Source organism: Apaloderma vittatum, unplaced genomic scaffold, assembly GCF_000703405.1.
Source record: "Apaloderma vittatum isolate BGI_N311 unplaced genomic scaffold, ASM70340v1 scaffold37719, whole genome shotgun sequence".
In the NCBI taxonomy this organism is placed as follows: Eukaryota; Metazoa; Chordata; class Aves; order Trogoniformes; family Trogonidae; genus Apaloderma; species Apaloderma vittatum.
The window spans coordinates 35,640-51,022 of NW_009736504.1; the positions used below are offsets into that span (position 1 = coordinate 35,640).

Sequence of the window (15,383 nt, forward strand, 5' to 3'; positions counted from 1 at the left end):
AAGGACTTTGCAAAGAAAAATAGTTTTATATGCTTTTCTGCTTTCCCTTGCACTATTAAAGTCTGCAGACAGATAGATCAAAATGGCTTCAGACACCAAGTGCCTGGTTTCTTTAAATTCAAGTAACTTGGAGCATGTGCTTTTGAAGTCTTAATTTGGCAGCCCACACAGGCTTGTTAATCATCTTGACTGGAAATCCTGTCAAGGTTTCCATTTGTCAGCTAACATCTGCAAGGTAAATGAAAGCAAACAAGCTTCCTTTAGAACTATGGATGCAGCGGAGTTATTTGTAATTTTTACTGCAGCATAAATTTATTTCACTGGATAAAACAGGAATTTAGGAGTGCTTTAGGTGTATTACAGATAATTGTAGCAGGTCTAATGCTGATATAACTCGATTCCTTTTGAATAAAAATAGTTAATTTTATGTTTAATGTACTTAGTTCCTTAAAACTGTGTTACAAGTTCTAGCAATGTAGTTGTTATCAGGTTTGTTCAAGAAGTGGTTATAATTAAACATGGCTTTGCAGAATATGATCTGGGTCCTTAATGCTATTTTTTTACCTCCTTAACAGTCCACTCCAGCTTTTTCTGTTAATAAAACCTGTTTTTCAAAATAAAGTTTAGTACAAGTATTATACTAATTGAATCCTTTCTTAAATATACATGGGGAGGAGAAGAAAGGAATACAGATTCCTGCTAGTTCCAGAATAACAATAGAACAAACTTCTCAATTTTTATGATTGACAAAACTGACTGATCTTTAGGGGGCTTTCAGACAGCATGAGAAAAATCTATGCTCTGTAAGTAAATAAAATATCTTCTCTCTCCCTTATAATTGTAGAAAGACTGATACACAAGTGGAATGGAAGGCAATTAATTATTTCCATATAAAACCAGTCTCTTTGGCAGGAAGATACACTCTTGTTTCAGAATAAAATTTAAAATGTTACTTTGTCAGTAGCTCATAATTATTCTTCCTTTTTAAGATTTTTACTTGGCAAATTGCCTTAATTTTGTATCTGTTGATGGAGTGAGCAGTGTCTGTCCATTTGCTGTAGTACCAAAAATCCCCGTTATGGAAATCATGCTTTAGAGCAAGACTTGTTCTTAGACTGAAAAATAAGTCGTATCGGAGGCCTTAAATGCTGTTGAGAGATTTCTATTTTATCCTGCTCAGCAGTGTAATATTTTACAGATAAAGCTTGATATTTGACTTTTTATATTTCTGATTTTTCAAAATCATGTTACATAAAACCGTTCTCTTGATGTGCTAAGTTGATCTTACAGTCTCGTGTGGCTCTTCTCAAATTGCCCCGCAGTAATTACCTGTAATTTTATAAAATATATCTTCTTATGTACACAGGAGTGTTTGTGCACATGATTAAATGTATCTTCTGTTTCTGTGGCAAGTAATATCCTTTATGTTGAAGTTGTAAGCCCCTCCTCTGGTAACCACAGCCATCTTGTGGGCTGTGTAACCGGATCCTCAGTGCTCAGAGGGAGCTGAAATAGTAACAGCAAACAATGTGGAATTAAGTTGCTAGCCAACACCTATGTCATACGAATTATGCGAGATTGGTACTCTCAGAGTAGTGGTAGAGGTTTAGTAAGTTATAATCAATAATGTCTTCCAGATCCTTTCCACCAGGTGCTGCCTCTCATCTCCTTTATAGTGTTTTAAACTGTGGGTTGTTTTGTCTTTTTGTGTTTGGTGTTTTGGTTTTTTTTTTAAAATTAATTGAGCTTGACCTCATTTAATGTTGAACCTCTTTATCCTGGATCTTTATTTTACATTACAGGCCACATCTCGCCTACGAGAAAGAGGCTGTGATGGATGCTTGGCAGGAATTGAAGTTCAGCAACTTTTCTGCTCCCAGAGTGTGGCAATCCCTGAACACCAGCTCAAAGAGCTAAACATAAAAATTGACAGTGCTTTGCAGGTGGGTTTTTTTTTAAGTCTGTTGCTTTCATGTGCATGTAGTCCAGTCAGTGGGCCAAGGAATGAAACAGGGAAGGACCATATTACTGCAGAAATATGTACCACAGGCAGCCGGGAGGTATTTGAGAATTACGGTATTGGAATCTTATATGACCAGTGTGTGGATGCTGTAAAACTGAGTAGGGTAAGTCCCGTGTATCCAGACGCAGTGACTGCACGCTTGCAGTACTTGCTGGTACGCCTGTTCAGTCTCAACTTTTTGTGTAATTTCAGGCTTACAAAGTGGCTTTGGAGAGTTTAGGCCATTGTGAATACGCAATGAAGGCTGGCTTCCACTTGAACCCAAAAGCTATTGAAGCAAGTCTTCAGGTGGGATCTGCTAAACCTACTCCCTCTTTTGTCCATCCTCATCTTGAAAATAACTATTAAAAAACCCAACACATTGGAATTATATTAAGATTTTCTAATGTCTCAATTTCTTCTAATTGGTCTGTTCTTGTACATCTCAGGGCTGTTGCAGTGAAGCTGAAGCCCAGCAAACGGGAAGGAGACAGACGCCACCTCAGCCAATTCAGTGTGAACTGCCCACTGTACCCGTTCAGATAGGATCGCATTTTCTGAAAGGAATATCCTTTAATGAGTCTGCAGCAGAAAACCTGAAGCTGAAAACGGTAATAACCCTCAATCTAACCACAGGAGTGAAGGGAAAAAAAAAAAAGAAAAAGATTAGAACTCCTTAAAACTCAGAGAACTGCAGTAGAAGTTCAGTGCTAAACTTTGTGTTTAAAAGTGTGTATTTTTAGCCTGACTTCCTGTGGAAACAAGATGTTGATAACATTGTAGGGCCACGCCTGTTTCTGATAACGTTTTAACCACCTGGGCAAATTTCAGTGCAATCTGAGAGAAGCATAGAAGTCTAGGAGGTAATGAGGCTTCTAGGAACTTTCTGAAAATAGGTGGGTTTAGGAATCAAGGAAAGTGAGTCCTGACAGATGCCCCAAGCAGGTGACACACTTCAGAGCTTTTATCTTCTTAGGTGCCAAAATAAGTCTGGCTCAGCCTATTGCTACGGGAGACACATGAAAAAATATTTGATAGCAAAGCTTCTTTTAATGTCTTCTTACAAACTTAAATCGTAATCGTGGAGAAGTTAGTTGTATTTGAAGTATAAAGGAATGGAAAAGATGTCCACGTAGAAGTAATTCGGGCAATTTTAATCAGCAGTTCCTTGCTCCTGAAAATTTGAAACAATCCACACTTTGAAATGCTGCTTTTTTGCTGCCTTTGCAGTGCTTTTTGTAATTTTGATTAAATTGCTTTGCAAGAATATAAGCAAAAATACTGTTTATGATTCTGGAGGAGTGTTGTGTTCCAAATAGCAGAGATGGTCTTCCATATTTCTGTAGTATAGAACAATGACAAATACATATGGAAGGGTTGGTGTTAACATTTCTGAATTATATGTTTAGTATGACAAAGTGTTTATGATTTTGGTTTTTTTCTTCAGCACACAATGCTGCAGTTGATTAAGGAAGCTGGATGCCATAATGGACTTACCCCACGGGATGATTCTCCTGTCACTGAAGTACTAAATCAGGTTTGCCCTTCCACTTGGCGAGGAGCCTGCAAAACCGCTGTACAATTGCTGTTCGGCCAAGCTGGACTGGTAAGTGACTGAATAGGTTCAGCATAAAAAAGGGCTACTCCAACATCCTGAGGAGAAATGAGATACTTGAAAGCATTTAGAAATTAATTTGCAGTGTCTTACTTGGTGTTCCTCATTTTTAACGCTGCAGCTAACTTGATTTAGGAGCAAAATGTATCTTCATAGAAGGCAAGTTTGTAGATGGTTAGGGAGCATGCTGTAACGCAGGAGGAGTCCTGGCTAGGTAAGGAATGCCTTGGAGGATGCTGCACCTCCCACCGTTTCCTTTCCAGGGGGTTTCAGGGTTGTGCACACCCAAGTCCTGCCTTTATGAGATCTGGGGAGTGGCCTGAGGTACACTTGGACTCAGGAGTCTGGAAATCTCCTGGTGTCCCCCAGTCTAGACATAACTAGTTAGACCTGCTGGTAATTAAAGTGCTGATATTCTTCACGTTTATCGTAACGTTTGGAGAGCTGTCAGCATAAAACTTACTTACTCATTCTCCCAAACAACAGTGCTGATGTAATGAATAATACTTCTGTTGAATCATGAATGTCTCCAAAAATTTTTGCATGAACCTCAGGTTCAGAAAGTAGCAGGTTTCTGTCTTCAAAAGCACAGTAATGAGCTATACATGTGACAAAATACTTGCGAGGCTCCTCTCCTTCGTTCATTCGCACTTTGATTTGTTACAATTTGGAAGGGTGTGAGGGTTGACTTTTTTCTTTATAAACTATGTGCTATAATTTTTTTTTACAAGATTCAATTATGCTTGTATGTAGCCTCATGCAATGACGTGAAATTGTAATTTGCTTCTTTAAAGCATTCCCTGGGTGGAGATGAGAGAGGAAGCACCTGTTAAACAAGAACAATAGATGTCTGATGCACAGGAAGCTATCCTCTAAGCACCCACCAGGCGCGGAGGGAGAATGTGTTTATTTTAAGTTTATTTTATGTAGAACTCGGATAAATGACTCATGGGACAATATTACGTAGTCTTTTACTGGCCGGCCCAGCCCTAACTATTGACGCTTTGGTTTACTGCTTTTAGAAACTAAGCTGTCTGTGTTAGTTCACAATTGTGTGTAAATTTGTCATTTAAATGCCAAATTTAAAAAAAGAACATTACTTGACAGTCTCACTATCTTTAGCCTGTCTTGCCATGTGCCTTTTAAGAAGCAGCTCATTAAGAGTGAGGAGCGTGATAAGATGTGATTTAGTTAGCTTTCTTATTTTGGGCTTTTTTAACACAAAACTCAATTTTTTAAAAGCACAGGTTTTGAGTTTTTACCATAGCATATATGTTAAGAATTGTATTTTCAGACTTGGGTTGGCTGAAGAAATCTCCTTAGTATAAATAACATGCATTAAAACAGTTGAATTCAGACGATGAAAACTTTGAATTGGCCTCATGCAGAGTCACGAAGCGAAGGTTTAACCGAGTCTCCAGCCATCCTGTTTCATCCTGTTTCAGATATTTCTGTAGCAAAAACCAACATGCGTTGCAGAAGCACTAAATCGCCTAGTAATGTTTAAATCCCAGGTGTTGTAACTCTGACCAAATGCTGAGAAATATAAAACATTTTAAAGGGAAGGAAGATGGGGGGAACACCCTCAGCACAGCCCAGGCCGTGACCACTAGCGTGCACCACTAGCAGAAGCTGCTCTGCTTGAATCAGAAGCTTAGTTCAGGTCTAAGATGCAGACAGTATTTTGCTTGAGAGTTGAGAAGAATCACTCCTAAGTTCATCTCTCCTTATCCCAGTTATAATTGCAGTATAGCTGAATCGCCGATTACCAAATTATGTAAAATGAAAATGGTACAAATACGAGGAAAAAAGTAATGGAGTTGCCTTGTTCCTCAGAGGCATTTCATGGCTGTATAATAGCACGGCCTTTTGTCACTATGGTTTTACAAGTCTGAGTAAACTCGGCCAAATGGTTAGAGTCAGCCAGAGGAAAACCAAGGCTTTTATGCTAAAATGTCTAAAAGTGGAAAATAACTTCATTCAAATGGCACTGGATGGTTTTGTTAACACAGGAAAGAGACTCTCGGCACTATTCCTATTTCACATTTCCTCATAACCAGTAGTAGACAATCAGTTAGAGGTAGAACCAGTGTAAAGATGATCTGAAAAAAGCTTGTAATATCCCTTGAGAGGCATATTTATACCAGAGGACTTGTGCCATTTCAAGGATAAATGGTACAGCTAATCTGCTAGTCACTGAAGCAAGAACTGCTGACTGCTGCCAAAAAGCTGCTGGTTCAGCATGACCAAAATAGGAAATTATGGAAATGATCAAAAAGGCCAACCCATGCAGACTGGACAACAACAGAAAGCACGAACCAAATATGGAACTTACTATCACTAGTATTAAAGATTTAATGAAGCTGAAGTGAATCTATTCCTTCTCAATTCCATAAAAAGAACGGTTCATGACAGAAGGTTAATTTTCAAGATTTTCATCTTCCATGTATCTTCATGATGTCTTAGAGAAAGTTTAGAATTCAACACATTGAATAGTCACTTTCCTTTTCTTTATATAAATCGAGGGTTAATAATAGTACAGTTGCATTAGGTAGAACAGAGAAATGGTGTGCAGTTTTATAGCCTTAAAAGGAAGGGGGGGCTGGCTGTTAAGAGCTGTGAGCTGTGTAGGGTTTCAGACTAAATACTACTTGCCTATATGATACCATGAGTGCAGTTAAATTATTTAGAGTGTTTTGATAAGGAAGTGTTTGGGAGCTATTAAAGTAGTAATAGTGCCAAACCTCTCAAATGTAAGGGCTGTTACACAAAGCTGTTGATAATACCAGCTGTTTGGTAATGTAGTTGGTAACTACATGGTGATGCGTAATTACAGTATGTAATTGAGAAGAATTAAGTCCTTGAAATATAGGTTACTGTATCAAACTAATACTTATATATGTATTTTCAAAGATATTAAAGTAGAAATCAACTTAGGATTTTGTGAGATGGTTTGGTTTTATCTGGTAATTCTTTGCACCTGTAGCATGGCAGGGAGGTGAGACTATTTCATCTTAACTACAGGGCTGATAAAAATTACTGGAACTAATTCTTAAAATAATTTTCTGGTCATTTTCTTTGCTAGGTGGTTGTGGACACAGCACAGATTGAAAATAAAGAAGCTTATGCTCCGCAGATAAGTTTAGAAGGATCCAGAATTGTGGTGCAAGTTCCATCAACTTGGTAAATAAAAATACTGTATTGCAGATTATATTTTAGTCATAGCTATTAGTATATAGGGAAAAATATTGCAGTACTAATGGGAGAGAGACTACTACACAATTACAGCACATCTTCCTTCAGTTCCTTTATGTGGAACTGTTTGAGTACCACCGTTCCTGACAGAGTGCAGTTGTACTTCAGCTCTCTTTGTACTAGTGCTGCCTCTGGAGGCAATAGAAGAGAGACAATCCTGGGGCACTAGAACATACTTCTAAAGAAAAAGTAGAAGCTTGATAATGAAAGAGAAGGTAAAAAATAAAATAAAATCCAACAGTATTCTTGTTATGCTCCTTCCTGGCAGGTCCTCACAGCTGTTACCTCAGGAAGGCCAGGAATTAGATGAGATTAATGAGAGACTCGGCTCTTTCTTCACTGAGCTCTTCTTTAAGCGCTGTCAAGAACTGCAGAACTGTTTCATGAGACTCTAATCCTACCAGTTTAGTTGATTGCCTAGGAAAGAATGGTAGGATTAATCTGCAGCTTAGGTGAGGATTTCTTCACTTTTGAATCAATGATTTGGTGTTAGAACACTTCTCGCTACTTCGGAGTACTCAGGGGTACGAATCTCAGTACAGCACAGTTCGTTCATCTGACTCCTTGGTGAGAGAGACTGTCACAAATGGTACCAACGGCATATCCAGAAGTACGAGTCAACTGGGAGTCTGTTTACCCAAATATGTCTTGAATTCGTCTATAAACTGGCATGTCTCTCTTCTGTGTAAATTGCTCAACTGTGAAAGAACTACAGTGAAGCCGAGAGCTTTGAGGCAGGCTTGGTGTGCTCTGGAAGAGCTCCTCCTGCCGACACGCAGGGACAGCGCCTCTGCACTCTGCCGGAGTGGCTCCTTCAGTTCTTGTCAAACGCGCTAGTATTTAGATCTGAGTTACTCGGATTCCACCTTAAATTCAGTCCTAGTTCCGTGCCATTAATGAGGAAAATTCACTAAACCTGCGCCTTCACAACTCCGTAAAATCTTCCCCAGACTGAACGATTTTCCACGCAGGGGTTCTCGGGGCTGGACTCGAGTGCAGCCGTGTTACAGAGCGCCGTGTCACATTGGTTGAGCGCTCTTGCCATTTTCCAGAAATGGGCTTTGTGTATTTTTTGTTTCTTACCTCTGTGCCTGAATTACACTTGCTTGGCTAAGAGTTAATCATTAATCGTGATTTTACACTGAATTATATAACTCTTAATTTTACAGATAGATTAGTTGTATGTTCAACACTAGAAAGAAACTGGGGCTGCAGGCGTAGTCTTCAGGAACCCTCAGGTACTCATACGTTGTGCTGCCTTTACCACTTGTACCTCTGTAGGAGAAGTAATATGTCCATTGGCCTTTTATCTGACTAGTACAGTACAATTGTTTACTGTAAAAAAATAGAAATGTTTGTTTTTAACTGAAACTTAATGATTACAGGTGTCTGAAAGAAGATCCAGCAACAATGTCTTTGCTGCAGAGGAGTCTGGATCCAGAGAAGACTTTGGGACTAGTCGATGTGCTCTATACTGCCGTGTTTGACATACACCGGTGGAAGGAAGGAAGGTACATCTCCTTTTGAGCCTCATGCTCTGCTCTCCTAGTTTAATCAAAGCCATCGTTGTTGAAAGATGTGTACTGAGGAATTGGATAGCACTGGTTCATCAGAAGGGGAAAGCAGTAGTCAAACAGAGCAAGAAATTGGTCATCTACGTAGGTGCCTTGTGGGTATGTACAGAGATGCAGCAGTCTTTGTAAAACCAATCCAGCAGCTTATCCAGATGTACAAAAGTATTCGTTTCTCTTGTACAAAAATACTTGATTTATATTAAATTAGTCTCTATTTAGTTCTTGAAGCACAATTAAATTTTTTTGAGGAATTAATGCTACTGCAAATACTAGTAATAATTTGCATTGTTACCGTAAGCAGTAGTAGCTGATGAACTTGGCAATCTTTTGGTTTTGTTTCTTCCCCAAGCTATTCCCCAAACATGTTTTCCTCCAAAGTACAAACTCAGTTATGTATTAGGTGGTTTGATATACTTTCTTTTCGTTGATGCAGGGAGCAAGCTTTGCCTTGCATTCAGATCCAGTTACAGCGTGAACTCTCAGACTTCGGGAATCAAGTTGATATGCCATCTGGAAATGGAAGCAAATCTTCAGGTGGTCTACAAAAGACCTTCTCAAAACTGACTTCACGGTTTACAAAAAAAACCTCCTGCACCAGTACAAGTAATACTGGCAGTTACTCAATCCCCAATACACCTTCCAAAAATGTCTTTATAAGTTCCAACTCAGAGGAGAAAGGTAAAATGCCCACTAACATAGATGCACGGTTACAAAGCATTTTGAACATTGGTAATTTTCCTAGGACCACAGATTCACTGCAGTCAATTCAGAGCACAAATAACCAGCTAGTGAATGGGTTTCTGGTTGAAAGACAGGACAACTTCTTCAAACCGGATGATGGCAAGGATGATAAAGGCATGAATTTACCAACTGACCAAGAGATGCAGGACGTGATCGATTTCTTGTCTGGTTTTAACATGGGCAAATCCCAGCAGACTTCTCCGATGGTGAAGAGAAGGAACTCAGTTGCGTCCTCTACAGCAGCAGAGCAGAAATCAGGAACAGTACAGCAGCAGCCGCAGCCTGTCTCTCACACACCGCTGCATCCTTCCCAGCAAGGCTTGTCGCAGCAACAGCAGTCGCAAAAGCAGCAGCAGCAGCAGCAAATGCAGTACTACCAACACTTGCTTCAACCTATTGGACCACAGCAACGTGTACCTGCCAAATGGCTGACTAATTCTTCGCAGCAGCCAGCCCAAGCTGTTGGAGCTGGATTGTCTCATATAAACCAGTGGAACAATCCTGGTTTTTCAGATTTAAGCTCTGATTTGTACAGCTTGGGTCTTGTGAGCAGCTATATGGACAATATGATGTCAGAGATGTTAGGACAGAAACCCCAAGGACCTAGAAACAACACATGGCCAAATCGTGACCAAACTGACGGAGTGTTTGGGATGTTGGGAGAAATCCTGCCTTTTGACCCTGCAGGTGTGTGTCTTTTCCTTTATTATGTTTTTTATAATTGTCCTTTTCAAAGAATACTGCTAAATATTGCTAGCAGTAACTGTCATTTGCTAGCGCTATCCACCAGATGCTAGAGTGCTTGCAAAGGCAAGCAGGTATTTATTGGTATGCCTTTTTCTTTTTTTTTAACAGAAAGTGAACAAAATTACAAGCATCTTGCACTAATAAATAAGAATGGGAACAAATTCCTTGTTTCTTGTCCCAGTTGTAGTAGTTCTCACCTTTCCTATATGGACACATGAAAGTAGTGAAAGAGATACTTACAGAGGATGTTCCTCCTCTTGTTAATTTGTAACATTGTTTAAAACGGACCTCTTGAATTTACCTTCTTTCACCTCTCCCCAAAATGATCCTTCCTGCTCTTTACCAGTCCTGCAGTGTGGAGTTCCAGCTGGGTTGCCTCTTTCCCATAGCCCTGCGTTTCTCCATTCCATGGGCGTCATAGTGGTTCCTGTTCTACAGCTGTTTCTGCACTCTAATCCTTTCTGCCGAAGGATTAGAGACTAAAGAGCAGATGCCATGTGGTTTGCCAGATGTGTTTGAACCACCAATAAATTGTAAATGTAGAGGGATGTAGATGAAGTGAGATAAAATTTTTATACTCATAAAGACTACTAAATTGAGTGTTGAGTCCAAGAGGAGGTTAATGAATTCTTCTGATAATAGTACTAAGAACAACTTAGAAATCTATTCTCTCAGAAATACAATTTCTGTTGGCCTGGAACTTAGCTACAGAAACTTTTCCGTAAGCATTTATGAAAACTGCCTGGAGGGAGGCAGCACTAGAACTAACAGGAACTCTTTTATCGAGCCATGAATCCATTTCCCATGCTTGGTTGCACACGTGTGTGAGTGTGTCTGTGTGTTAGGACTGTGTAGGTGTCTCAGAAACCAGCTCATTTGACTTGTGATTTTGATTTGTTATTTTGTCAACTTAGTTCATATATTAATGGAGCTTATAAGGAAAAATAGGCATCATAGTTATGTTATTAAAAGCTTCTTAACGATTGCAAGTCTGAGTTAGCGTCATGCTATATAAACATACTTACAGTATATACTTAAGGATTATCACAGCCTTTAATGGAGGATAAAATTATTTTCACCAAGTGCCAAATAAATGTATGTGTAGGCAAAAAATTGCACATATAGAGGTGCCTGGCACTTTTACCATTTTGAATCCATTATATTTCTTTAGTATTTTCCTTTCAGTCTACATAAAGCTACTTGTTTTGCTCCACTTGATATGACAAATATCAAAGACTTTTGAACGCAATATTCTGAAAAGGTGACTTATTCCAGTTGACAAATGGTGCTCTGTGCAGTAAGTAAATAGTATTTTCCACAGATCGTAGAATGAAGCTGTGTTTAAAAAAACAACAAATGAAAACAAACAGGAAATACCCAACTTCCAGTCAAATAGGTTTTTTTTTTTTCCATTGGAAAGAAAACTTTTCTTTATATAACTTGGAGGGTTGAGCTGTGATGTGTAGGGATGTTCATTTCAGCTTAATTTCCAGACTTTGTTAGGACTTTGTTCATTTGTAATTTGAAACAAATGGCATCACTTTTTGATAAATATTTTTAGAGTCTGAAGATGATGTCTTTTCAGATGCAAATCTGCTAATTAAGAATGCATAAAGTTGATGATTTTTTCATGTGGAAGGCTTAACCAGCTACCAAAAATGTATTTTGCAGTACTTTTATTGTCTAAGAACTCATTGAAGGAAAGTTGCAGAGATACCTCTAGGTCTTTTGAATTACTTTAACAGATAAAAAGCTGTTTACCCGGTATGTTTTTAGTGAGGTAAAAACGCATACTGTTACTTTGAATATAACAGTAATTTCACACTTGAAGCTATCCACAGGGAAAAAACACCTGGATGCCCTTCCAGATCTATCTAAAATCTGTCCTTACATCTGAGGATTTGTCTAGCTTCCAGCCTCATCTTAAATTAACATAAAGATACTTCTCCAACAGAAAAAGTATTAGTGGGAATATTCTGTGTCTGTACAGCTGTCAGATAGGTCTATCCTTTGCTTATATAATAAGGAATGCATAGGAACAGTTATTTTCTTCACTGTAGTTCTAATTTGCATTCACCAGAATGTTGTGGAGCTTTTTCTGACTGTGCCAAATGAAAATGAGGAAACTTCTTCTAAATGTTGAATTGAATGCAAGGAAGTCATCACACGAAAGACTGGATTTCTGCTTCAAGAGCTGTGCATGCTTGTTGAATATTCTTCAGTCTTCTCTCTTAATTTAAAGCTGAGACCAGTAAGCCAGCAGCTCTGTACTTCCTGATGCAATTACTGTGTATGTAGTCTAGACATCTTCCATAAATCCAGTCAGATTGCAAAGTCTTCCCTCAGGGAAAAAAAGGCAAAAAGCAACAGAAGCTGCGGAAGCTCAATTACGCTGACTCGTACCAGCATTCTTTTCAATACGTCAATTATTTGCTCTGATCAATTGAACATTTAAACCACTTTTGGATTAAGGCTTTTGCTGTGTCTGCTCCAGCCCATGCTGATCACTTCCCACGTCACTTATCAGATGCTTGGGACACATGAAGTATTTTAAGAATGGAAGAATTTTTAATTTTAAGAATTATTGTTTTTTCTGTTAAATATCAATCTTATACTGAAATATTTTGCAAGTCAGGATCAGAGTGTTTTCAAAAGCCGTCTGGTCTTTGTAGAAAGCGGGCAATTTCTGGCCTGTGTGTTCCAATATGATCGATCTAAGATTCTGATTTCTCAAGTAAGCAGGATCATGACACAGCTGGAAATCATGTTATAATTAGCTATAATAATTGGTCTGCTCTTTTTCTCGGTGCTTGGATAAATGTCCAGGCTTTAATTCTGTCAGCATCTGCTGATGGGATACTGGACCTGTCAGTGAATAATATTTGTCACTGTGATCGTGGCCATTTCCCTGACGGAACACAAGGCGCAGGGGTACTGCCACGTGAGAATTATTATCCACCATGTATGGATGGCGCATATCTACTTGTTAAAAACATTTTCCACTCGGTGTTCTTCACTGCTCCATGAAGAGGTATCAACTGTTTTCTGGAATTTGTTACCAGTGGGGGAATTATTTTCTGTTGTGGGGTACGGTCAAGCCTGAAGGATTAAATGAGAGGGATAACTGCAGTAGAAATAGCTGAATGTCAGCAACTGACTTCATGCTTTTTTTAATTCAGTTGGCTCTGATCCAGAATTTGCCCGCTATGTTGCTGGGGTCAACCAGGCCATGCAACAAAAAAGGCAAGCACAGCACGTCCGTCGTCCAAGCAACACGCGGAGCAACTGGCCTCTCCCCGACGATCCTCATAAGACCTGGCCCTTCCCTGAGTATTTCACAGAAGGGTAAGAGATTGGACAGGCTACTTATTTGTATTGTATATGAGTTAATTTGGCACTCGACCTCAGCTGAATGTGGGATTACTGGGTGTGTTTTCCAATGGCTGCAGCATATGTGAAAACTGCACGTCATTATGTCAAGCGTGAGAAACCTGAGCCCTTCCTGCGCTGCTGATGCTGAAGCACTGACATTTGTTTGATGTCTTCTTTAGAGTGGAATGTATACTGACTGCGACTCGAGCAGAGGCAATAAGGAATTTAAAGCACAGGTTCATTCAGAGCAGTTCAGTATTTTGAAAACCTTTACGACCTAGTTTTGATGAAAAGTGCAGTGCCACACTGAATTCAACTTCCCAGATTTTAGCAACTTAATCTTGCTCCTTTAAGGCAGGTATCTTACAGCAAGTATGTTAATCTCTCCCAAATCATAACTATTTATTACAACAGAAGCGTAAGTAATGTAATAGCTGTGACTCTTAAGCTAGCTTAAGACCAGTAGAACAAGTATGTGTTCTCAGTTTTGCAATGAAAAAGTGCTTAGGGATTCCAAAACTAAGCATCACTTGCTTCTCCTTCCTGACCAAGAGAGGCACTTGGCGTTATTTTAGTAAAACGTGTATGAAGTGCCTGTAGCAGACAAAGCAGTTAATGTGATCACTTAGAAATAAGTGAAAGTATTTGTCTTACTGGTACATTTTATAAAGTATCGGCATTTCTTTGTGCTGCGAGGTATCACCTGTGATGACAATTCAGTGTAACTCACTTGGGCACGCAGTCTGAGTCAGGCTCTTCAAATACAAGCACTAATACAACTTTTTGTCTTACAGTGATGTAACAAATAGCTGGTCTGGTACTCAAGGAGACTCTGCCAGCTCAAGTGATGAGACATCCTCAGCTAACGGAGACAGTTTGTTCTCCATGTTCTCAGGGCCAGACCTTGTTGCTGCTGTAAAGCAGAGAAGGTGAGCAAAACGAAGAGACATACACACTGCTTCATGAGATTCTACTTTTTTTTATATAATTTCAGCTGAGTAGCCACACAAAGGAAATTCCTGCTAATTAGATGAAGTTATACAAACGTCAGTTTGTGCAGTACACCAGTGATAGGGCTCAGTGTGTAGGGTATCTGACCTCAATGCTAGGGATTCCCAAATTGGATTCTATTAGTAGCTATCTCCTCATACAAATTTAGCATCTATGCAAGTCGCCAGTTGGTAGCTGAAATTCAATATAGCTGGAAAAGATCTGATGCTTTCCCCTCTTCCGAGATAACCTACTTTGGGTGCTACATAGTTCTAAACTCCTGAGGCATTAGAGATCATCTTTGGTTTTCTAAACTGTGTACTTCACTGCAGCTTTGTCATGCCCCTCTCATTGTGAATTTTGATGACAGCAAGTTCCTATTTCCTACCTTCTACTGCAATTTTATGGCACTCAAGAAATACTGCTGGTAACATTGTGTAGACTTTCATCTCACCTTGCTCACCACCACTGTTTTAGTAGTCATAAATACATGTCTATTTAGTCCTTTATTTCTAACAATATGAAGAGGTGGCTTAATTGCATTCATAAATAAGCTTAGGAATTTAAAAACTAGGCCAGGATTTTCAACCATGAATGATCCGCTTAAAAGTAGTAGCATGAATTACAACAATTGCATTCTGCCTTTGTAGAGGGCTGGAAGCTGTTTGGAATCTCAGTGATTACGTAGTAGAGGGTAGTTAAGACAACAATAAAAGGCACAAGATGAAGCATAAATACCAGCACAATTCCAATCTTGCATCATTCTCTCTAACTATTCTTCAGAGCCTTTTCTAAAAATAAAGTAAGCTAACTCTGTGGCCAAATATTCTACCTTTGTTTAGATCACAGTACAATTCAGAGTTAATACATTTAGATACAAGATTGTCTGTCTGCTTTCTGGTGACAGGAAAACATCCATGGATGTACTGCCAGCTTCCTGCAGATCACACCTGGAGAGCTATTTTATATGCATTGCCAGAAAGGAAGTATACTGGAGTTGAAAATAATGAGACTAAGGCAAGCAGGTTGAAAGCAATCAACCAAAAGAGGAGCGGTTTTCTGAATCACAGAATGGCCTAGGCTGGAA

General features: G+C 39.2%; 1 protein-coding gene across 1 annotated transcript in view; it reads left to right on the top strand.

The window, feature by feature from the left end:
* KIAA0355 (KIAA0355 ortholog) overlaps nucleotides 1–14,239 on the top strand; it is a 23,140-nt gene extending 8,901 nt beyond the window's left edge. Inside the window, exons 3-11 of the mRNA XM_009876985.1 lie at nucleotides 1,803–1,943; nucleotides 2,216–2,311; nucleotides 2,452–2,613; nucleotides 3,450–3,608; nucleotides 6,703–6,800; nucleotides 8,258–8,383; nucleotides 8,880–9,874; nucleotides 13,114–13,279; nucleotides 14,101–14,239. Coding sequence (XP_009875287.1) covers nucleotides 1,803–1,943; nucleotides 2,216–2,311; nucleotides 2,452–2,613; nucleotides 3,450–3,608; nucleotides 6,703–6,800; nucleotides 8,258–8,383; nucleotides 8,880–9,874; nucleotides 13,114–13,279; nucleotides 14,101–14,239 — 2,082 coding nt within the window. The remainder of the gene's footprint in view (nucleotides 1–1,802; nucleotides 1,944–2,215; nucleotides 2,312–2,451; nucleotides 2,614–3,449; nucleotides 3,609–6,702; nucleotides 6,801–8,257; nucleotides 8,384–8,879; nucleotides 9,875–13,113; nucleotides 13,280–14,100) is intronic.
* Nucleotides 14,240–15,383: the final 1,144 nt, after the last annotated feature.